This window comes from Mytilus californianus, unplaced genomic scaffold, assembly GCF_021869535.1.
Source record: "Mytilus californianus isolate M0D057914Y unplaced genomic scaffold, xbMytCali1.0.p SCAF_11, whole genome shotgun sequence".
In the NCBI taxonomy this organism is placed as follows: Eukaryota; Metazoa; Mollusca; class Bivalvia; order Mytilida; family Mytilidae; genus Mytilus; species Mytilus californianus.
In genome coordinates, this window is record NW_026262593.1 from 33,796,340 (window position 1) to 33,822,410 (window position 26,071).

The window sequence follows — 26,071 nt, forward strand, 5'->3', positions numbered from 1 at the left end:
TGTTGATTATTATCTTTTTTTCGGACCTCAAAGCGATTTAACAATTGCGGTTGTCTAATTATGTTATCTTTTAACTTTTATCTGGTCAACATTTTATTTTAGAACGAATGCATAATCAACATTGAAAAGTGTGCAAACACAAAAGATATAGACAACATATACTTCTTTCCTGTCTTTTTCGTACTTGCAAGTTATTAGACAGTAATAGGGCTATTTGGATCAAGCCTTGTGAAATTTGCATTTACGTTTTTGAATAGGTAAAATGTATAGTTTGGTGAACTTTTCTGCTAACTACTATACTTGTGAAAAACCCTTGGCAACAGAAACATATTCATTTTTTTTTAATCGACCCAATTTACATAGTATTAATGGACAACTTCGTACATTTTATAATCGCAAATAAAATATGTATATAATATTCAAAATATTTTATTGTTCAAATATCAAATCATGACAAATGTACATTTAAACAAGGGATTGGACAAAAGGCAGTGCCTATACAAATCCTTTCTCATACAAGATGGATTGAATAACATATATATAAAATATACTGTGCACTGTAGTTCGTATATATACTTTGGCAACCCCACAGTTTGAATGTCTATAATTAAATACGTCGTTAGTTGTGGGCGTTACAGACGAACGTTCACCTAATCTGACCCAGTCAATGGGGTATTTTAGCGCGCCAATCAATGGTCTCGTCTACACTGTTTTGCACATGATTCTATATTAGAAAATTATGAATCTTCAAATAATTCAGTGACTTAAATTCAGGACATGGGTAATCTTCGTAGATCAAATTGACTAATTTGTGAATGATATTATTTGAACTTTGATCTTATCGTTATTTCCAATTCATTAGCTTAATACGTTTACAAACCGGATGTTAATTACAAGACAAAGCTTTCAAGAAATCTTTACGTTTCTCCTCTCCGTTACCAGACCAATTGAACACATTAAGTTTACATTTAAGGTTTGATGTATAGATACTAGTTTATCCATGTTAGGTCATTCAAATATAATTAAAATGATGAATATTAAATCTTCGATCATTGATGAGCAGAAAAAAAGTTTGCACCTGTATGTATAACTCATTTTATAACGGAACGTGTATATAGATATAAGAAGATTTGAATGTTTCGGAGTTCTGCAGCGGTTTTGCAATTTTGAACATTATTTGTAGTGTAATATTTTTAATAAACAGCCAATAAAGGTTATGGTTATGTTGTTGATGTGTTTACTCGAGTGTCTGTTGGTCTTTAATGGACAGTTGTTTCATTAGAAATCATACATCTCTTTATTTCTTTACGTATTACTATAGTGAAATCATTCTACGTGTCACGGTATGGCAATAATTTGATTGTATATACCTTGAGGATTCAATAACATTATGGCTTAATAGTGAAAATATAACCACATATAAATGACAACAGATTAATTTAAAATGCTAATTCGCTTGTTTTTTGTAAATAACAAAAATGCAGCAGAGAATAAGTAAAAATAACAGTCGTTGCTAACGCCATTCATATTGGAATTAAAGGTTAAAATGTCTTGTAGATACCGTTTGGTCAAGAATGTGGAATGTGCTTAAATGCAAACTCTTATGAAAACATTAAAGTTTTTCAATTCTGCGTCAACATTGTCTTAAATAGCATTCGTTCTTATTAATAAAACTTTTCTAATTTTATGGACATATATCCAGGCATGGGGTAGTCGTAATCAGTAATCCTAATTAGCTGTAATCGATTACAATCCCATGTAATCAGTAATCATGCCATTTCTGATTAAAAGTAATTGTAATTTAATCTATAACAATGTAAAAAACGGATGTTATCATGATCACTTTTAGATTACTTTACGATTACATTCATATGATTACTTGCTGATTACAAATTTTGTATTTGAAAATAATTTTTGATATACAATAGAAAAATAAGAAGATGCGAAGCATGAATGAAAAATTATCAAACTAGTATTCACTATGATGAATTGTTATTCAATGTGATTGATCATATCATCTACATAACAAATTTAGAATAACCAAGTTGGGCATGTAGATTGAAAATGTGTATTCTATTTTGAAAACACAGAACTTTTAGCTCCAATTTTTACTTTGATGATCGACATAAATGATCCCACTCAAATAATAATGGAATTTGGAACCAAATTTTATTTTTTTACAATTTTCTTAATTTTATACATAATAACAATAAACTACTTATAACTTTATTGATATTGATATTGCAATTAGGTCAATTAATTTTTAATACCCAAGTCCACCTTTTGTTTGTCAAAAAAATTGAGTAGTGATTTTAAGCACCTGTAAAAACATGGATGTGTCATTTATATCCCCACAGACAATAATACTACTTAATTAATTTTTCATTATTTATTGAGGTTTTTTGTAAATTTGGCAGTTGTTAACAATCTCTTACACAGAATAGGACACGTGTCTATGCTATCAAACTTAATAAATGATTCACTGCATCTAGTCATCTAAATTCTTAATAAGATGAATAAATTAAGGATTTAATAAATCACAAATTTTCACGAGGATGAAAAGTTCATAAGAAATTGTTAAATATTACAATATACAATGTAATCATAAGTAATCCAAAGTAATCATGCTTACGTTTAAGAAAAGTAATCTAATGTAATCGATTTCACTTGAATTTGGGTGTAATTGTAATGTTACATTTACATTAAATTAACAAAGGAATTATTATTTAATCGATTAAATTTTAAAGTTATCGACCCCATCCCTGCATATATCTAGAATTGTTAAATAACTATAATTATTTTTTAGAATGATATTATATTGAAATTCAAGTAGGTTTCAACAAGGTTGCGATTTTAAACTTATGAGTGAAATTTGTAGGTAAATATTACCCAAATCATCATAACTATAATAGACGATGTCAGAAAGTCGTCCTTTTTTATTAATAAATCTCAGAGGTCTACGGTCTTTCTGTTTCCTGGATGCTTAATTTGAAAATCTACAAAAGAAGTAGGATGGAAAATAACCAATAATCATATGATCAGATATACACATATTTTCATATGATGAAGACATAATTTTTCTTTCAGTTTAACTGAAGTCTGGAGCTGGCATGTCAGTTACTGCTAGTAGTTCTTTGTTAATTTATGTTTATCATTGTCATATTGCTTAGTTTCTTCTGTAACCTATTCTAACATCGGACGCGGACTTCTGTCCAAATTCAGGAATCTCTAGCCTTTGTTAGTCTTTTGTGTTTTTTAAATTTTAGTTCATTTGTATGTTTTGGAGTTAAGCGTGGCGTCCATTTCGCTGAATAATTAATATTATTGTTTAAGGGCGAGCTGAAGCCCGCCTCCGGGTACGGGATTTTCTTGTTACTTTGAAGACCCATTGGTAACCTTGAACTGTTTTCTGCTCTTTGGTCGGGTTGTTGTATCTTTGACAAATTCATCGTTTCCATTTGCTATTCTACATAGACACAAAATGTCCACAACTGAAGAAATTCATGCATAAAGAGGTTACAGAAAAATGTAACTATTATCTTATTACTCTTCATACATGTAATTCGAATCAGCAACAAACACCCAATAAATCACAATTTTTACATATATTTAGTATTCAGTTTTATCAAAGCAATAAATAATCTGTCAAAATAAAGAAATCAAATCAACATTTAAAACGCTGAAAGATAAACGTTTTTGATATAACTTAGTACTTTCTATATAAGTTAAAGAACGATCTCTGAAGTAAGGTTGATAGGGGGAATACACAACGTAAGTAGTTTCACTTGTTAAATACATGGTGGGCTTTTGGAGTGTAACTTATTTTATTTGTTCTTTTTTAGGTGGAGGCGAGTGATTGAAAAGACCGTGATGCGTTCAGAAGAAATTCAATATTTATAGCTTTTTTCCAGGCCCAATGAAAAAGACAATTGTATGTGAGCAATGCGAGATTATACGCTAATATTCAAATCCCTATATAATTGGAATTCTTGCAAAAAGTAATTTCTAAAAAGAATTCAATTCTTTTTATACAATCTTATTTCTGAGGTAATTCAAGTAAACAAGTCTTAAGATTTCTATCACAATGTAGCAAACATCCTGCATTAAATTGATAATGTATTTCAACTGGCAATGATAGTATCTGTTTTAAGAATCATGATACGTTTTATAACTATTTCTATAGAAAAATACAACTGTACCATAGTATTATTCTTGAAAAAGTGAACTGAAGTGTACTTGTTCTTTCTTTCGACTATATATTGGTGCATACTTTGACATGCACATCCAATCATTCTGTCTGTTACAACATACGCCAATCAATAAGCCTACAGGTGATTCAAAGGTATGATTAAATCCAATACAACGGAGAATTCTATCATTACTTGTCTTAGTATATTCAGGATTCAATGTTCAAGTGGTTCGCGGAAGCTTTATGCTGAGTATTTTGAGTAATATTAAACATGAACACTTATGAATAAATTTAAAATAAAGTTTTAAACAATAACAATTTGTATATCTAAGCATTTGTCAGGATCTGTCCAAGTGTCGCCGAGAACTATATTCCAACTTATTTATCGTAGCTTTAAAGAATTACATCTACAAATTAACTGCTAAAATATTGACAATGGCAGTCGGTGGTTATATACGCAATACAACAAGTTGTTATAACCTAGTATATGGGAGTAATGAAACTTTGACGACAACTCAGGGAATTGTAGGAACTATAACTAACATGGAAATGGTTTGGTTAATTATTGGCTTTGGTGTTTTTACTGGACTACTGGCTGCTGGTTTTAGTGCAATCAGAAAACATATTCACAGAGATAAGGTTAGTAAGCGGTTTTTTTTGTTGTTGTTACATTTTATCTTTCAACCCTTTGATATGAAATTCTTTAGTAAGTTTTTAGAACTAATGGTTAAAGGCCCACAGAGGTAACAAAAAGATATATAGAAACAAAAAGATAGAAAAAGTATATTCTCTGATAGTCTTGAGCTTCGATCAAAATCATATCACGATTCTCCAGAAAGACTCGTATTCGCATTGAAAGAAAGTTTTACTGACATTTAAATCCGTTTTGAAGATTGATACTTCAAAGAAAATGATGAACACATTATCAGAGCGCTAGACATGCTAGAGGAACACAACTGTGTAATTCTGAAACACTTGAAGGGAAAAACAGTTTTGAAAACTACCTATTAAAAAATATAGAGCAATCATACTTTAGTGAAGGTGCTGGAACTTTCATAATGAAGACGAAATGAGGTCAAGTGAAATGTCAGTACAAGTGAATATTTACTAACTACTCACCAAAAAATAAATGCAATACTAGATTAATCTGCTCAAACAACATACATAAGATGAGTTTGTAATTGTAATCCATCATGACATAGACTTATAGTCATGATATTGAACGAAATAATAATACGAATCCAGTTGTAAGACCAAGAATCAAGCCTGACTGCAAAGACAAACAAACAAGTGCAAAAAAAAAAAGAAACTCCAGTTAACCACACATTAGAAATTCATAAGAAATTGAAAACAACACGTTTAATAATTTCATGCGTCTGAAGCGTTTTTCTGGATTTACCTTCATCAGGAACGTTCAAAGCCAAACATTTGAAATCCGAGGGATGTATAAGTACCGAAACAATTGAAGAGCTATATGACAACAATACCTAAAACAAATAGCCAAATTCATCTAAGGTCAACTTTGCCTGAGGGAGTTGAAACCTTATTTTCTGTATAATTTCAAAATTTAACAACGGACAATTTTAGAAAGGTTTGTTATACATCATGTCATTACCGAAGTACTGACTACTGAGCTGATGATACCCTCGGGTACTGATAGTCCACCAGCAGAGGTATCGATCCAGTGAAAACAACACGTGTAATAATTTCATGCGTCCGAAGCGCTTTTCTGGATTTACCTTCATCAGGAACGCTCAAAGCCAAACATTTGAAAGAAGTTTCACTATATGTCAACGCTCTGTGACATCTCTAGATGGCTGTATGAGTGTGCTTATAATTACAATATCAACCTATCAAAAACCTTAAACTGTTAGTTACCTTATTTAAGTGAAATAAATCATGTGCAAAAGATATTCAATGATTAACTTACCAGTAATCGACCTATCAAAGATATTCATAGGGACCTATTTTATTTCATATACAAAAAAAATTAAATTGTACAAAATTCTAGTTATTTGTTTTCTGTACATATTGTATGTTCAGTATTTTGTCGATATGAGTTAACGTTTCAATAGTTTGGTAGTCAGTTCCGGTACAGGTTTGGTAGTCAGTTCCGGTACAGGTTTGGTAGTCAGTTCCGGTACAGGTTTGTAGTCAGGAGACGTTTTAACATTTGTATCCCTTTTCTTAGAACAGCATTATTATTGGATTTGAAAAAAAAACTAAAAAAAAAATCAGATTTTCAATTTTTTTTAGATTTTCTCTCAATACATCTAATATTATAAAAATATTTTATGCCTAATTCAGACTAATTAGCTCTACGGCAGCTCCGACTTTCTGATATATCTTGAACACTCGTATAGGTTTTCAGTGAAGCAGCATTCAAGGACCATAATTATTGGAAATCGTTGTGCGAATAGAATAAATCATCTTTGAGCCAAATGTTCATTTAAAGTAGAACCGCCTTGGTTGTCTCATGATGTCATGTTTGTCTCGAGTTCGAAATGTTGGGGGTCTGATCTCCGGCCGGGTCAAACCTTGAACTTGTGTACTTGTGAATAAGCACGTCAAGATTCCATGGCAGCGTGTTGGTCAAACAAGTTTCAAAATTCAAACTCATGTTCATATCTCTCTTCTTGTCCGAAAAAGGCAAAACTGTAACACCGTAGATGATCATAACCGCATTTTGCTAATAAAATCGAATCATTTACCCTTTCAGAGGCTTTCCGATGGGGATGTCAAAAATCACTTGTTTCACATTTCGATACATTATATAATACTTACTGTCCACAAAATATATAAAAAAATTCTGTTTAGATATCTTTTTGTCATCACACCAAAAGTTTCATTTGAAATAACAAACATGTTCTTAATCAGTGCTTTTATCATTAAATGATAGAAAAATATTTCGATTTCCATTGTAAAAAACTTTATGGGGTTATATCACAATATAGCTTACGGAGAAAATACTCAACATTTAAGAGTAACCTACACTTTGATCAATGTATAATATCTGTATATGAAAAGAGCTCCGGATAGTGACAAAAATAGGTTTTCTTCCTTTTAATCGGATATTTTTCGCTTGGCACATCATTTGAATCAAGCAGTCATGTGTAAGACTAGAACAGTCAGTTTTCCTTGGAATTTCAAGTAAACACTTCGCAATTGTTTTTGTTTGTATAATGCTTTATATGGAGGGGAAACCTGTGCAGTTTGGTCTATGTAAAGATGTTATGTATCAGTTAGTAGCAAACGCATAAATTAAAAATCAATAGATAAGTTATACATCAAAATAAAAGGCAAAATATAAAAAACCAACATTATTTCTTACAAGATCATAATTTGATTTCAACAAATAGACATTCATAATTTCATATCACAACATCCATATTTGTGTGCAAAATCAATAAAGATCTTTTAGTCAATTTCATCGAAATTTGAAAATCGCTTTCTTAATTTTATATGTGTATTTTGGATTTTATGTCGTTCGTCAATTGGCTGCTGATTCGTGAACGAATGCTTTTAAGTTTTAAGTCTGTTTATCCATCCTTGTGGTTGTAGTTCGGATATTTCCTTTTTATTGTGATCGAATGTCTGAATTTGTTTGGTTTATTTATTCATAATATAAGTGGATATGGTTCGAGTATTTCAAGCTCTCTTTCATATATGTAGCAAAAAAAAAACAATTATTCGTGAATCTGAGCATAGAAATAAATATTCTGTAAATGTTAACACAAATGAGGAAAAAGTAAGATATAATCTTTTTCCGGTAATGTGTGACAAATTGTGTGATATGTCATGCAGTTATAAACAATTACAAACACACAATAGTCCATTATGCATTGCAATTCGTTCAATGCATTGGTCAATGGTCCAGGTAAAAAAAACTGTTAATTTGTAAACAAGCACGTATACATGTATTGGCGGGAGCATTAATATGCTAGATATTGCATATCTTTATAAGGAAATCTGCATGACCTGTTGAATGCAGCTGTTGGATTACAACAATCGAATTTGTAATTGTATTTACTTTTTTATTGGAATCTGTGTTTCAATATCTATCCATTAATTAAATAATGTGTCAATAATAACTTTGTATTAGAATATATATACTAAACGAGAGTCTCAGACTAAACTGATCAATTGTATTACAAAGGTATCATTACACTGTTACAGGTTTATGTTGACATAATAATCTACAAATGAGCAGGTGTTACAGTTGATGAGTTTAGTTTTGAGTGCTATCGATTGATCATTCTAATCGAAGCGTGCACATAGACACAAAAGAGAAAAACGTCAGATAAATTCTCTTTTCGGTAATGTGTAAAAGTTTGATCTGTAGGTTACGTGTTATCGATAAAGTACGTAGTGGTCCATCAAACATTGCAACTCATTCAATGAATTGTTGAATTCTTTAAGGCAAAACATATTGCTTAGTATTCCAACACACAATTAAATTGGCGGGAACATAAACATGCCAATGTATGTGTAGCCATAAATGGTTGTGTACCCAAATTGACAGAAGGCCTTAACTATTCGGAGAATCTGTCGTTTAAGATCTCTTTTTTCGTATTTTACAAAATGTTGCTTTATAGGTGTTTGTGCAGATTTCGATTTATTCATTGATACCTTTTTGATTGTTACTTCAATTATAATGTCTGTTACAATAACCCTACCTTCTTCTTTCAATGCTTCTCTGACAGATTATATGGGCATATCCCTCTCAAATTGGTTTCGTCAGTTTTGAGATCTTTCCCTTTTAAAAGTTTTTTTTTACGTAAATTGCATATTTTTTGTTTCTTCTTCTATTTATGGTTAGATTGCAAAACATACTTTTATTTTGTCATCATAATAAAATATTGAAATACCTTAACAGTAGGATTATTATAATTTATGTAAATGAATACCTGTACTCAATATCAAATGTGTAGAATTCGCTTGAGAAGAACTAAGAAGTCAGATGACAAATATGAAATATCCGACAACGCCCATGATTGCTGAAGCTACGTCCAAATATAAATCGAATAAGAACTATAGCGATTACGGGTCGATTCCAGAAAATGAAATTTTAGTGTTCCTAATAATTGGTAATTTCGTAACCACAAATTAATTTAAACTTTTGCTCAATTCTTTCATAGATATTTTTTTTGGTTTAGAAGTTTGGCTACACAAACGGGATATCAGATCCTATTTTAACGATGGATTTGTTAATAGAGCTCGAACACTTAGATATGATCCATATCAACTCATTGATTCTTAAAGGTTGTCTATTCAACACCGTAGTAGAATATTTAGATACTGTTTTTATCGGTCGTTATATTGATATTGCTATTGAAAAATTTAAACATAACTAAATATATATATTGTTATATATGTACAGTTGATCGTACATCCTGTCAATTTTGGTCTTTCACAAGGTCATGCGTTTCTCAGACGTTTATGACGTCTTTACTCTTTGATGTGTACTGATTTAAATACTTTAGTATGGGAGAAAAGGTTTTAATTTATAAGCTGTAATTAGCTTTGAAGTACAAAAGTAGCTTCCCGTGACTGCGAGTACTCTTCTATCAATGACTATTGTTTTTATGTTAGTTGTTTTCCGTACCAATATATTGTAAAAAGTCATTTGCAACTGAATTTTACAGTTTGTTCTTATGTTGTGCATTTACACTGTGCCCTTATGTTAGGCTCACAAACATTTTTTAGGCCGGTCAATTCTTTATGTGTCTGTTTAAGTAAAGAGCATGTTATTCAATAGTTGTATCTCATTGTTTTTTTTTCAAACATTGTATTGTTTTAAACTAGGCCATTAGTTTTTTCATTTGAATTGTTTCACATCTTCCTTGTGTGGACCTTTTATATCCTTTTATAGACCTTTTTAAAGACCGTGTGGTGATCTATAATTGCTTATGTCCATATCATTTGAACTCTGGTGAATATTGTGTTTAAAATAGCAAATGCCGAAATGCAGAATTCTACTTTAAATGTACAATGACTTTTGATTGTCGATATCTGCTACTTTTTAAACATTGCGACACTATTGTAAAGCTATTTTTATAGATATAAAATGAACAGTTCCAAATAGTTATTCTTAAATGATTGAAATTATAAAGAAATTTTTATCATTAGTTTGTTTGTCATGTTTATCCAATGATTTTATTAGTAACAATAAACGCCAATCAATTAGTCAACAGGTGATACAAAAATAAGATAAAATGTAACGCGAGATTCTCATCATTAATTGTCTAAGTATATTCTGTTAGTCAGTATTCAAAACGTTTTTGAAATCGCTAATCTGAATGAGATTAAATCAATGGATAAATAATATTGATCCTTAAAAACAATACGCATGTCCGATATATTTGTCTGAATCTGACACCGTGTCATTGATGACCATTGTCCAATTTATTTATTAATCTACGAGCATCTACGAATGTCCTTCTGAAATATTGACAATGACAGTTGGTAGATATATACGTAATTTAACAAGTTGTTATAACTTGGTGTATGGGAACAATAAAACTCTGACGGCAACCAAAGGAATTGCAGGAACTATAACTAACATGGAAATGTCCTGGTTAATTTTTGGCTTTGGTGTTTTTGCTGGACTACTGGCCGCTGGCTTTAGTGCTATCAGGAAACATATTCACAGAGATAAGGCAAGTAGTCTAACATCTACGGTATTTGGTCACTGGTGGATATTTGCCTGATTAGTAATCATACCACATCTCCCTTTTTTATATTGATTCGTCAGGCCGACACAAAACAATTAACAAAAAGACTTAAGACGAAAAGTACCAATCTAAGAATGATCACAGTTACTGAAAGCTAGTTCACAGTCACTAACCCTTCTTAATAAATCATGTTTTACAAACTTAAATCGATCCGTATCCAACGGACGGATTTTGCATAAAGACGCCTTAAACAGTCTGAGAAATAAATGGGCTCGTGCTATGCCAAATATAAGTCTCGATAAAATATATTATCATATACTTAGAATGAATAACTTATAATTTTTACTATGATAATAGCATTAAATTTACGTGAATTCCATATTTTCCTAAATGGTGCTTAGCGGGCTGATATGACAAATTTATCAACTGCTTCCGGCTATTATCGCATGCCTTTCCGTAACATCATCGCATGGCATTCCGACGTTACTCGACAAATTGCCGAAAATACACCTCAATGGTACGTTTTCAGTGAAAACATAACAAAGTATGGTACAAAGCCAATATTAGGAAACAGGAAAATATATTATCTAAAATGCAAAACAAATGATACAATAAATGCAATTTTCAAAGCTTCCAGCATAATTTAGCAAGTTACTTTACAAATAATGACTATTCCAAACAGTGTTCATTATGTTTTGTTGATTTTTTTGTTATCGTCAATATAGAAGTATATAATACTGTTGTTTTTTCTCCTCTGTTGATGCATATGATAGAACGATTTCATATTGTATTAAATTTGGCGACCGTCGTTCGTAAACTTTTCACTTTTTGAACTTCTACTTGAGAACCACATAAAAGGATCAATACATTAAACAGTTATTTTTCTCCATTGTCGAAGCATATGATAAAAAGATCATAACATGTCATTTTTCATTTCAGATGTATTATCATCCCTCGGTCGATATCAGCCCTCGAGCCGTCGGCTCTTGGGCTGATAATACATCTGATATAAAAAATGCCATGTAGAAATCTGATATGATCGTAAGTGGTCATGAAAGATAGCTATGGTTAACAATAAGAAAATACCTATTCGTGATATAATAATATCGACCACGTACTAGTATTTAAATGTGAAACATTGCATATGATGTATTTCAAAAAACAATAAAGCGTGTGATATGATTGGCAATGACACAACTATATATTAAGGTCAAATTGACGTAGATATAAACAACTATAGGTCATCGTACGGGTTTTCATCGATGATCAAAACCCATAATCTATACAGTCTACAGCAACTCTTTATTATATAGCGATAAAAATATGTTGTAATTGTACTTGTACAATCATAACAGTATATATAAGACTCGGGACGATTTAATGCATGACATATTTTATAAGCACCTGTGTATTGTGAAGACTGAATGTTACACTACCTTTATGGTATGTTTTGTCTTTGGGTGGCTGCTTTATTGACGTATACCATACATCTGATCATAAATATACGTTAGAAACGACATTATATAATTCCGCGGGCACAATACGCGTTTCCAATATAACATCAAACAGTTCCACTCGAGACTAAACATTTTAACAGCCAAACATATAAAACGTTTAAATGTATTTAAGCGATTACAGATAAAATAAAATTACATAAAAAAGACGTAATTGCTTACAATCTGGCCATTCCTTTCCTGTCTGTATTTCCTTCAAACCAAAATTAGACATTTGATTGGCTTGCTTAAAACATGTCAGTTAAAGGAAATTTTAACGTAATTCCTCACAAGGTCTATAGTCAGACAAAATTGACCAATTACATAAAACAGAATCTTCATTGGTCATTAGCTCATTACATGGCTAAACCTTTAATTTTAAAATCAATTCAAAGTAAAGCAGAAATTGTGACGACTTTAGTTCATTGCCCTTTCAGTTATTGCACTTAATGAATCAGCAAATGAAGACTGAAATAATAAGAACGTAACTATTGCAGTCAAAACGTTACAATCGCATACTGATAATATAGTTCAGAACAACATATTTACGTTTTACGCCTGTAATATGTGCATTGTTCAAGACTACACCGTTTGGTGGTAGTATTTATATGCGTAACATTTATATTGTTACATCGTGTTTCAAGAAATAGCTACATTGTATTTGAATAATTATTTTCAACATGAAAACAGATTGATATAGAAATCTTATCTATATAAATACATATTTCGAATAATAAAAAAATAAGAACTTATCACTCAAAAATAAAGTGACGTATAAGGAATCTATTACATCCTGTCGAACGTTCTGCACACGGCACACAATTTTGTCTTATATCGTCGATCGGTCGCAGCGATGATGTGTCAATAATTACGAGCAATTCTTTCTTGGTGTGTGAACAACACCTGGACACTGAAAATGTGATAAATTAGGTTATAAACATTATGAGTAATATACAATAGTAGTGATTATTCATTCTACAAATACATGCATACGAAATAAACGAATTTCGTACTTGTCGTTAATTTGCCGGGAAAAATATATTTACCCCTAAATTAAACTGCTTATTCCAAGAAGTTAACAACTTTGGTACTAATTCGGTAGGGATATTCATTGATTATCTATTTATTGAATTTGATGAATGGTTTTTAGTAAATAAATGGTCAAAACAATATTTAAGCAAAATTAGATAAACTTGACGCTTTCGTTATTTGTCAGTACACAGAATCGATGAAATACAAGAGAGAACGAAGGCTGTCAAATACAAAAGTATCGGCACAGCACAAAACTTAAAAGCATTTTACGTGGTTTGTCAGATTGCATAACTTTCATTTCATCTTAGATATAACTGAAATACACAAAACAAAGGTTTGTGTTCCTTATGTTAACGTATTTGACCAGTTTGGGGAAGTGTGATTGAAAATTCCCTTTAGGCAGAAGAAACACGTTTGTTGTAAACGACTGATTATGCAGCAATGGATGGAGTCTTAAGTTAAGGAGACCTTTTCAATTTTAGATTGTATAAACAATATTCTTTCACTGATATAAATTTCAATGTTTTTCACTGATGTCATACCTGTCAGAATTTGAATTTTGATTATCATTAAATATCGTTTAATATATTTTAGACTGTATAATACATCTTCGAAATATAGAATTAATCTTTTATTTTAATCAAAGACTTACTTCCTGGGGTATTGTACGGAGTATTTTAAAGGCTGTCTGTGGTGTCTAAATCTTCGATGCTTAAACTTCTGTAAAAGACTTTTGGGTCAATGTACTTTCAATTTCCAATATAAACACTAGGTGTCACGGACCTTTTTTTACGTTAAAATACATTGAATTTAACGCGAATACAGTTATTTCATATGGGTTATCTAGGGGAAACTAAGTCTTTACTTATTGAGGAAACATTAAACGATAGCATGAGTTAAAATTCAATGAGAGATTTGCATTTAAAAAAAAAACTTCCGAAAACATAGGGGGACACATGAAAAATAAAAAAAAACTTGTCTATTCAAATCGAACAGAAAACACAACATAGAAAACTAAAGACAGAGCAACACAAACCCCACCAAAAACTCCACTAAACAACAGTTAGTTTGATCATTAAATTTCAAGTTTTAGATGTTTCTGTTGTATATTGAATGATACTCTGTAAAATACTTTTTAACCAAAAAAGTATTTTTGCAACACGCCCACAAGGGATGCTTAGAAAAAAAACACCTGATCTACCTTAACTACACGAACATCACAACTTTAACAGTCATATTATTAATTGATGTCCCGCCTGTGAAATACCAAAGAATATCCTGCGTTTTAGTTGTGGAGTGATTTATGTGAAGATTTTTTTCAGGAAAAATCAAAAGAATTTGATACAAAAATATTCTGACTAAATGCATTTCACAAAATGTATATCTTGAATGATAGATAAGTGTTTTAAGTGATATTCCTTTAGTCCAATAGTCAAACAATAGTGAAATCGGTAATCAAAAGTCTACGAAACACAACATTTCCGTAAATCCTGATGAAATTACTAACTATATTGAAGATTTCAAACTTCCTTTCTTATAAACAAAACAAAGAGACTCTAATTTGACAGTCAAAGAATAATTAAAACTAATGATGTGTCGCTTGAAAATATTTATGTTCTTTTAAATGATAAAGTGTCGACCTCTGATATATTATCAGCATTAATTTCAGGTATTAAGACATCATCTCTCTTTTATATAACGGTAGTAAACAGATGTTTGAATATCTCATAAGTCAGGCCAACAAAGGAGCGATTACAAACAGAATCATAATAAATAATCAAGATTTGTTTTTTCTAGTTTTACCGTTTAAAGTAATCTACATGAAATAAATCTTATGAAGTCCAATATCTCATTTACAATCATACCGCATCTTCATAGTGTTCGTTGTTTCTTTAATATATATCTATATTATAACTTTTCACGGTAAACCTAATACGTACTCAATTTTAATAAAAGTTGGACGACTTTCCATTTCCTTTTGTAAATTTCCATTCTTTGATTTAAAGTTTTCGTTCGGTCCTTCGTATGACCTGTGCTATTCTCAGTTGGTATGATATCATTTATTTGCTGTGACGTATCAGATTTCAATGAAAGTAATAAAGTTTTCGTTTAAAAGATGCATTGATAAATCATATCTTAACAGTTATAGTTAAATCATTGTGTCAAGTATTTTCCTAAATCAATGTGTTTTTGTACATAAGGAAATGCCTGTACCTATTCAGGAATATGACAGTTGTTTTCCATTCGTTTGATGTGTTTGAGCTTTTGATTTTGCCATTTGAGAAAGGACTTTCTATTTCATATTTTCCTTGGAGTTTGGTATTTTTGTTATAGATAAAATCATGAATGAACATTTCTCCCTTTTTCACAATCAAATTCTGTTAAGATGAATGCAGTCGAAAATTCTCACAAAAAAGTAAAATAAAAAATGCAAACTTGTTATTACACAGTTAAAAATTATTTCAAAGTACTGATGAATAAACATTATGAAAGTATTTTTTCATACCATACTTTTTTTGGCTTTTAAGGAATCAGTATTTACCCGATTTGTCGTTTAGTGATTTTGTTATATTGTTTATCTGATCCATTGATGTACAATCGAAAGTAAAAAACACAAAAAAAAAATCATTTGTAAACACAAATTTCACAAAATGACAACATCATTAAAAATTTCCTATCTGATTTCATGACGAAGAGGTGCATGTACAAACAGGTCCGTCGTTTTGGTGTTTTTGTTTCGTTGTTTAACTTTACCATTGAAGTCCACCCGACATAGCTTATTATTCAAAACAAGAACATTTGATGGTGCGTCAGTGGTCAAAGCTTGAAGACGTCTTCTAACGGCATATATCTGTTAAATACAGTTATTGTAATACCTCAACGAAAAAAAAAACAACAGGTGCGTCCTTTTTTAAAATTATAAAATCATAAAAAATTAAAACAAGTACATATTTACATCTCGAAACGTTTTGGGTTAAATTTTCTGTATATCGTGTTTTTATATTTTTGTACAAAATATTTTATATTTGTCTGTAAATTTAATTGATATTTTTAAATACTTAATATTCATTTCTGTTTAGATGATCAACCTTGTACCATGTTAAGTTGTGTTTATATTTACTTCGCATAATTTAGATCAAGAAATGACCGATCGCACCAATAAACACAAACATGTGTTAACATGATTAATGTGTTATCTACGATCAAAAGAAAATTTTAATTTTATACAAAATCAACTCATTTAAAACATATTTATAATCTATTTTATTGAAGAATCACGTTGTTTTAAATTAGATTGTTCTTATATTGATGTTTTCATAACGTATTATATATACCTCTTGGATTCTGTTTCTGTAATGTAAATCGCATCTTAGACCCGGATTTATCCGTACCAACATAGATCGTTTTATCGTTTCAACAACCAGGATTCGTGTAAAAATACAGCGTCATGACCCTGATGAAATTTAGTGATATTTAACGAACTTAAAACAACATAAAACCGCCTCTGTTGTCTAGCGGTAGCGTCCTTGTCTCAAGGATAACTATCGTGGATTCGGTCCCGTGCTACAGTGGAGATCACTTCTAACCTCTCATTAGAACTGTCAGAATAATCTGTCATAGAACTGTTCTAAACTGTCCTAGAACAGTTCTACCTAGAACAGTTCTACCCTAGAACTGTTCTAAGTAGAACTGTCAGAATCAGTTCTAGGTAGAACTAACCAAATCAGTTCTAGGTAGAACTGTCAGGATCAGTTCTAGGGTAGAACTGTCTAAAACTGTTCTAGGTAGAACTGTCCAAATCAGTTCTAGTCGTAGAACTGTCAGAAGAACTGACCAAATCAGTTCTAACCATAGAACTGACCAAACCTGTCAGGATTGTAGAACAGTTCTAAATGACGTCACCATTCAGTGTTATTATTATCGTTGATAAAGCCACACGCAAAACGAGATTTTTTTTAATATATATTATATTCTTTTGACTTATTTATATTTAAGACAAAGAGTTCTTAAAACTGTTCTATGGATCGAACTGACTAAATCAATTCTAGCCGTAGAACTGACCAAATCAGTTCTAACCGTAGAACTGTTCTAGTCGTAGAACTGTTTTAGCCGTAGAAATGTTCTAGTCGTAGAACTGACCAAAGATTTAGTCAGTTCTAGGTAGAACTGTCTAAAACTGTTCTAGGGTAGAACTGTCAGGATCAGTTCTAGGTAGAACTGTCTAAATCAGTTCTAGGTAGAACTGACCAAATCAGTTCTAGGTTAGAACTGTTCTAGCTAGAACTGTCTAAAAGGTGTCAGGATGACAGTTCTACATACTATCCTAGAACAGTTCTCCTGACAGATTTTCTGACAGATTTGATGAGAGGTTAGAAGTGATCTCCACTGTAGTTCAAACCGACATCTAAAAGAAAATTGATGATTTGTGCATGTGTCTTCGGAAAATGTGCATCATCTAGCAGTATGGGAAAGGACTGGTTAGCTCTAATTCAGAATTATGTATTCGAGCATGCATGAACGTTTAGCATATGCTAATGTGTTTGTTGTTGTTTTTTTTGGGTTTTTTTTAATACAAAGTTTTTATCAAATTGGCGTTGTTTAAGACAACTTGAGGCAAACTATATTTTGGTATATATCACGTTATTAAAAATATCGCAATATAAAGCTATTTCAGCATTTTTAAAGTTTCAAATTTTAACCAAATAGTAAGACAAAAATTAACAAACAATAATAATATATAGATAGTTGACATACTAACGTCTTGTGAATATCTGAAGGATGATATTTGATAGATTTATAATACTTTTTTGTGTGTTTTGTGAATATTGCTTGCATTAACTGTTAGCTAGTTTAAAACCAATTTCAAATAATAAATATTTATGTTTTTCCGGATTTAAATTACATTGAATTTAGTGTTAAAAACAGTCGAATGATACCAAAGAGACATTAGACATCTAAAGTCGAAGTATATAAATGAAAAGGCAAATATTCTCCTTGATTCTCGGAGAACTATCTCTAAAAATGTGAAGAACTATATATCAGTTGTTCACGAATCAAATTATCACGATACAACAAAACTAGAGCTTGGAGTATTAAGCCCCTTAGAAATTTAGATAACAAATGTCCTGTATTGTTAACGTTTTGAATTCGTGGCCGTATTCTAACACACACATCGCACAAATCTTTCGGAATTTTTGGGTCCTCAATGCTCTTCAACTTCGTACTTTATTTGGCATTTTTACTTTCTTTATTCGAGCGTTACTGATGAGTTTTTTTGACGAAATGCGCGTCTGGTGTACAAAATAACAAGCCTGGTATCTTTGATGTGTTATTTATCGAACATTTCTCTATTGTCTATGCAGATATCAAACCATAAGAAAACATAAGATATTAACCATTTTATACAATAATTCGTTTTATACATGTATTATCTATAAAATTAAAATAATGGTGTTAAGCAGTAAAAAGCAACATTTTTTTATCACAGATTTATTAAAACATTTTGGAATTTGAGGACATTTTCGTACTTTGTACCACCAGGCCTATTCGCTTTTATATATTTCAAGTCCTGACTACCGTTTACCTAAATCTTTCTTATTACTTATATACTAATATGACATGTTTAAACGCTTTTCGTACACATCCGTGGTAAAATACGAATATATTGTATTTTAGCTGATCGGTAGCGTCATGATTTGTTTGAGTTGTTCCAATCACATATCCATGTCGTATGTATTTTTATGAATGTGCTAACCGAGGTCAATCGGTGTAAATAATGTCATTGAATGATCAACTATCACTGTGACGTAGGAACATAAGCATTGTACGGAAAAAACACGAATGATAAAGCTGTCAAAACATGGAAACATAAACAACAGATGATACGAATTTCTTTAAAGCCCATTTTCTAACTAAAATACCAAAAGACTAAAAACAGTACACAAAACATAGAAAACTAAAGACTGAGAAAACGGAACCCCAACAAAAACCGGGATAATATCAGGTGATCTAAGGTGTTCCGGGAGGATAAGCAGATCCTGCTCCACATGCGGCACCCATCTTGTTGCTCAAGTAAGTACAAACCTAGTGATAAGTCTACTTCGGTAAGTCACTTTCGGATAAAAGAGAACGAGATTGTATTTATGACAATTGGAACAGATACTTCGTCATCTGTGAAGCAGATATTCCATAACGGTCAACCAACTCGTGATGGCGTCCGTAAAATTTTTCGAAAAAAATGATATCAGCTTCCTCACTTGGAACTCTTGGTTTAACAGCTGTCAAGGAAATCATGATAGGAAATATAATCACTGGAATATCGTATCAAATGGGAGATATATATATTACATATACAGGCGCTGCTGGAATGTTTCGTCATAGAAATGGAAAGTTCAAAATTGAGAGGCTGAAGTCATCGCTTTTGTCGTTAAGTTTTGTTTTCAACCGACCATCATTGTAGATTTATATACATAAGTCAAGATTTGAGGCATTCTTAACTGTATCTGTTGTATTTTTTATATCAAGTTCGATGGGATAGATGTGTTCAACATAGTCACCAGACTTTGAATTATTTAGTGAGAGGACATCATCTATACAGCGGAAAGCGAAGTTAAAGAATTATGCTAACTTCTTATTTTTCTTCCTAATAAAGTTCCTGTATGAAGTCCGCCTGATATGAATAAAGGAACACGTCGACAAGAAAATGATCATATAGTTCCCATGGGATGCCGATTGTTTGTTGAAAAACATGTCCACCAGATATGGAATATATGGAAAATAACCGATTTGTTCATGTTTTTTTATCAAAAGTACTAGTTTTCATTTTTGAAAAATATAGCAATTTTTTACATAGAAGGAGTAAGCTACGATATATTATCACTTTTACATCAAACTTACTGAGTTGTTTTATTTTACTTCTTTTGGGTACTTAGTACATTATATCATTAAATAATATGTCCCGTCATGGCGAGAACTTTTTATTTGATCCCTGATAAAATACGAGGCATACATGTTCGTTGTTTTTTCGAAAGTTCGCAGGTAAAAACATTGCAGTTTAAGAATATAAGTAAGGGCATAATTTACCGCGAATAAAATGCATACCAAAGCATGTTAAAATATTCAAATCATATGATAGTAAGTGTGTGTTATTGCTAATTTCTGATTAACTGTAAAAATTGTCCATGTCTTTTCTAAAGGTTATATGAGGAATCAATCCTTTTCTCCATTTATTAGGTTGAAATGCTTGTTCCATAAAACGTCTATCACGCACAGCTTAACTTCCGACACAAATAATGTTAAGTTCTATTTGTTTATCGCTACTATAAAATGGGTGACTAAACACTTAATTAAATAGTAAATTGGATGGGGAGAGGGCTATAATGTTCTATCCTGATTCTTGGGTTATACAGAAATATTTTATTGACATGCAAAAGAGAGAAAATAGGAATAAATAACCGTAGTCGTATTTGGCAAAACCGTTCGCAATTTTGGGTCCACAATGCTATTAAATTCACATTTTATATGACCTTTTCAACTTTTTTTATTCAAGCGTCACTGATGAGTCTTTTGTCGACGAAACGTCTACTTACAGAAATTTGAGCGTGGCATCTTTGATGAGTTTATTTACAGAAAGTAAATTCAGATGCGATTGTTGAAAAATAGACACAACTGTTAAAACAATTATAGGGATTCTAGTAAATGCGTACAAAATTATAAGCCTGGGATCTTTGATCAGTTATTTAAGGAACATTTCGCTATTTTCTTTGCAGAAATAAAAACATACGAAAAAATAAGATATGAGGCATTTAATACTATAATTCGTTAAATATATGTATTATCTATAAAATCTAAATAATGGTTTAAAGCAGCAAACAAAATATTTTGTATCTCAATATTAATAGTTTTGTGAGAAAAATCGAAAACATTTTTGTATCGAATAAAATCTGAATATAAAATTAAAAAAATCACAAAATAAGATTTAATTAATGTCGATACGGAATTAGTATGAAATAAAACCCCGGGGAATCAATATGGGGATTAATATGCTTAATACGTATATTTCCAGCAGCTATGTTTTTATATGTAGGTTGTTTAATCATTACTACTGAAAATAACTGCTCATTCAACAAATTTAGGATGTCACGAATTACATGTTATCAGTGACACGTCAGCATTTATTTCCCAGATTTTGTAGAGCAAAATATACATTTTTATTCTGTTTTGGTCATTGTTTTTTTTTAATAATATTTCTAAAATCATGTTTGTCCCCTTAGAGTGTATAATTGTCATTTGTGCCATTTCTTTTAAATTTTAAAAGATTTTTGAGTTTAGAAAACTAACAGTCCATGAAAGATGATCATTAATAGGTTGTCATTCCGGATTATACATTCTGATCTAAGACTTGCATATATAAAAAAAGGCAATAGTAGTATACCACTGTCAATGGTCATAAATTGTTCTAACTGAAACAAATCCGGGTCACAAACCAAAACTATGGAAAACATATTAACTATAAGAGGAAACAAAACGGAACAACAGAAACACTGAACTGCTACAAAAACAAACGCCAACATACATAGAAACGGACTATGTGATATCAACTGCTATATTCCTGACTTGGTATTGGACATTTTAAGAAAAAATGGTCGGTTGAACCTGGTTTTATGGCTAGCCAAACCTTCCGCTTATGTGGCAATGTTAAAGATACCGCTAAAATGACATATTACGTGACAGGAATACAGTACAAACAAGTGAAACTGCGAGCTACTGCTCACTGATGATACCCTCGCCGCAACTGGATAATTTTAATAGTGTAAAAATATGCAAGTGTTCGGTAAACAGGAAGTTGTTGAGTGATGAATCTGAAAACGCATCACACGGTATAGCTGATTCATTTAAACCCTGAAACCAAATTTCAGAAATCCTTATGATGTAGTTCCTGAGAAAGATGCGACGAAAAATACTCATGACTGACGGATGGATGGATGGACGGACGGACAGACAGAGGTAAAACAGTATATCCCCACTTTCTTTAAAGCGGGGTATAATAAGTGCAAGAACATTCAGGACAGAGAAATACATAAATAAATAATATGATAGTACATAAAAATCTATTGTCTGATCATTTAAAGTTAACGACCAATTATGTGTGGAAATGTAAAATTTAGAACGTTTGGTTCTTTGACTTCTTTGACTTCTGCATATGGAGAATATATCTCCCAGTCTATACGATATTCCAGAGCTTGCATTTGCTATCATAATTATCTCGATAGAGAGATGCTGTTCATGTGAAAGCTATTGAACCAACAGTTCCATGTGGTGAAGTTAAAATCATCCATCGAAAATCTTAGGGATGCTTGCACTAGTTGGTTGACTGTTATGGAATATCTGAATATCTGAATATCTGGTTCGTAATGCTCAGTCTTTAGTTTTTTATATTGTGTTTTGTATACTGCATGTTGTTTGTCATTTGGTGAGTTTATCTTCGTTCTTTGCCATATCGTTGTCAGTCTATTTTCGACTGATGAATTTGAATGACCCTTCGGTATCTACTTATTATTTCCCAATAGAAGCTCTGATTTTATGTCTTCCTCCTTTACGAATTAAAGACAGGACGTCAAGAGGAGTAGCTGGTTATCGGATAATGAAAGAATTCTCTAGATCTTAGCATTACCTCTATGATTTGATGAATCATGATAATATTAGCCTCTGCGAACATTTTGTTTCACGCAGGATGTCTTTATTTTTTTGGAAAGTATAATTTGTTTCTTAAACGTGTTGTTTTCATTTTTTACAGCACTGGGTCGATACCTCTGCTGGTGGACTATCAGTCCCTGAGTGTATCATCAGCCTAGTAGTCAGTACTTCGGTACTGACATGATTTATAACAAACCTATCTAAAGTGTCCATTTATAAATTTTGAAATTATAAAAAACTAAGCTTTCCACTCCCTCGGGCAAAGTTGACCATAGATGGACTTAGCTATTATTTTGGTATTTTTTTGTCAAATAGCTCCTCAACTATTTCGGTTCTCATACATCCTTGGCTTTCAAATATTCGGCTTTTAGCGGTCCTGATGAAGGTAAATCCAGAAAAAGCGCTTCGGACGCACGAACTTATGTAATTTTTGTTTTATTATTTGTTCCTTATTGAAACAAGCTCATCAAATAAACCAGACTTATCTATACTACTAACGAGGTCCATTTATTTTTTTGTTAAAAAACTACATCATTATATACCCTTTTATTTTCAACATTATGAATATAACCAATAATTAATAGGTTCCGGGTCGATTCCGATATCGATATCGATATCAATAGTATATGTCAAATGTAATTTCCTGTTGTAGATACCTATTATCTTCTGTAAATCGCTCCTCTATCAGGAGAACCTGGAATTCTTCCAGTGGTTGTTATATGTTTATGTTAAACTGCAGTACACTATTTAACAAGTCTTCCACCTCAATACCACTTTTAATTTTGATTAATTAGTTGAAAAAATAAATTTAGTTTATAGTTAGATTATTGTCGTAAGCAAACCAGGACGGGTTCAAACAGAAAAATTTGAAGCAAGAGAAAATTATGCACCTTACTATCAGCATGACTTTATCAGTTGAATACTGAAAATCCAGGCTAAAAATAAGGCATAGGTATTTAAATTCTGTCACGGATGTCGCGGTTGTGTTCTAATAGTTTGTATCATCCGGATAAAGCATCTAATAACAAAAACTTCATTGACTTAGAAATGATAAAGATACTAGAAAGAAACTCTTGTGGTTATTAATAGGTAAAGAAAGTATATATGTGTGGATTTTAGTACACAACTCTTCGCTTACCAAAGGTTCTAGAATACAACTTATTTGATATAAATAAATTCAAATTAATAGCATCTAAAACTCAATGTGGTTTTTATTGATATTATAAGATGTTCAATAAACCTCAGGTATATTAATTATTGATATTACCACGAAGATAAACATCCATTTGATATTGATACGATAGAAGTTTATTTCAATTTGAATCGGGAACAATATACCTCAGATTAATCTATTATTATGTAATTATTTGAAATCTGCCTGGCAGATTAGATCACATCTAATAAGTTGATTATTTGTCTATTGTAATATCTTATAATATTGTTCTCTGTTGTTTATTGTGTGTCACAATGTAAATATGTTTGTGTTGCTATAGCATGTAACTACTGCTTTGCAAATAAAGAATTCATTCATTCATTCAATCATGTTGAATACATATTGGTTCAGCAGTTCAACTTAGAAAATGTGCTCTGCAAATGTAAAATATATTTCGTCAAGTTCGTGTATAATGTAACAACAATGACAATTACGTGTCGTTACCGGTAAATTCAGAACCAGTAGTCTAAAGAAATCTATACCTGCATATAAAGCTAGTTCTCAGGAAGAGAGAAAACTGAACTTTAAAGATACAGATTTTAAATGCATAGTTATTACTACTGCGAGAATAGAAGATAATAACCTGAAAAGACAAGTTTTTGATAAATGAGGGTGTCCTGTAAAGGAGAAATGATTGCATTCGACGAAAGTTTCTTAATCTTCATTCCTATAAAATTTTGAAAGGTTTAACTAGTTAGCTACAAAGATTCAAATGGTGATCATGCACCACTTAGATTAAGTGTAACCTTTGGTAGCCTTGTTATTTAAACTTTGAAATAAAAGGAGAAAAGCTTATACATAACCTTGCAAACAACTCCCTCGGTCAAATTTGACCTCAGAGGGATATGGCTATTATTTTAAGGTACTTTTCATTCATATAGCTCTTTAACTGTTTCGGTTCATATACATCCTTGACTTTCAAACATTCTGCTTTGAGCGTTCCTGATGAAGGTAAATCCAGAAAAGCGCTTCAGCCGCATTAAATCAAAAAGTGTTGTTTTCATTGTAGGGGTTGTTTATTAATAATGATTACAATTTGCAGACACTTTAAGCTTTATATATATAACTCACGACATACAGAGGCGCTATATATATTGATTGATTGTTGGCTGTTTAACATCCAGTGGCAAATATTTCATGCATATTCAAGACGAGAACAGATTACGGTATTTTCGTAATAGGAAACTATCTATGGTAATTTGTGACGTAGTTTTTCAATAATAGCAAATCTTATTATAAGGGCATCCATCAAAGTTACGAAGAGAAACAGCATCCCTATATTAAGGAAATCACGAAGAAAGCCAAGCCATAAACTATCGTACCAGTTAGATATATGACAACTTCATATTGCAGGTGTTGTTAAAATGGTGCTACATAGAATTCAAAACTTAGGTTCGAAAAATCTAATTTCTATTTTGTCTTAAAGTTAAGTTTTAAAGCACCTACCATTTTCAATTTCTAGATGAAAGTCAGAAATGAGACAGACTTAAATGTATCAGTGGTATTTCACTTGGAAAAGATAAGATTCACACAGTCACCTATTTTTCATGCTAAAGTTAATTAGCTATGCGAACAGTGTGTACTTTCGTTGATGTTTAGTATTATTCTACCACCACTGAACAGGTAATTTTATTCATTAATAAACCAATAGCCCTTGTTATACTCCTTGGAAAATATTTTCATTAATTTGTTTATGAATCATTTGTAATTAACTATTGAAATCATAAGAACATAATCAATTCAATAAAATTGAGAATGGAAATGGGGAATGTGT

The 26,071-nt window shown here is 31.3% G+C and overlaps 1 protein-coding gene across 1 annotated transcript in view; it reads left to right on the forward strand.

Annotated features, from left to right (window-relative positions):
* Positions 1-24,311: 24,311 nt before the first annotated feature.
* The window catches only part of LOC127720877 (uncharacterized), a 61,728-nt gene continuing 59,968 nt past the window's right edge, over positions 24,312-26,071 (forward strand). The window contains exon 1 of the mRNA XM_052227621.1: positions 24,312-24,329. Within this exon, the coding sequence (XP_052083581.1) occupies positions 24,312-24,329 (18 nt within the window). The remainder of the gene's footprint in view (positions 24,330-26,071) is intronic.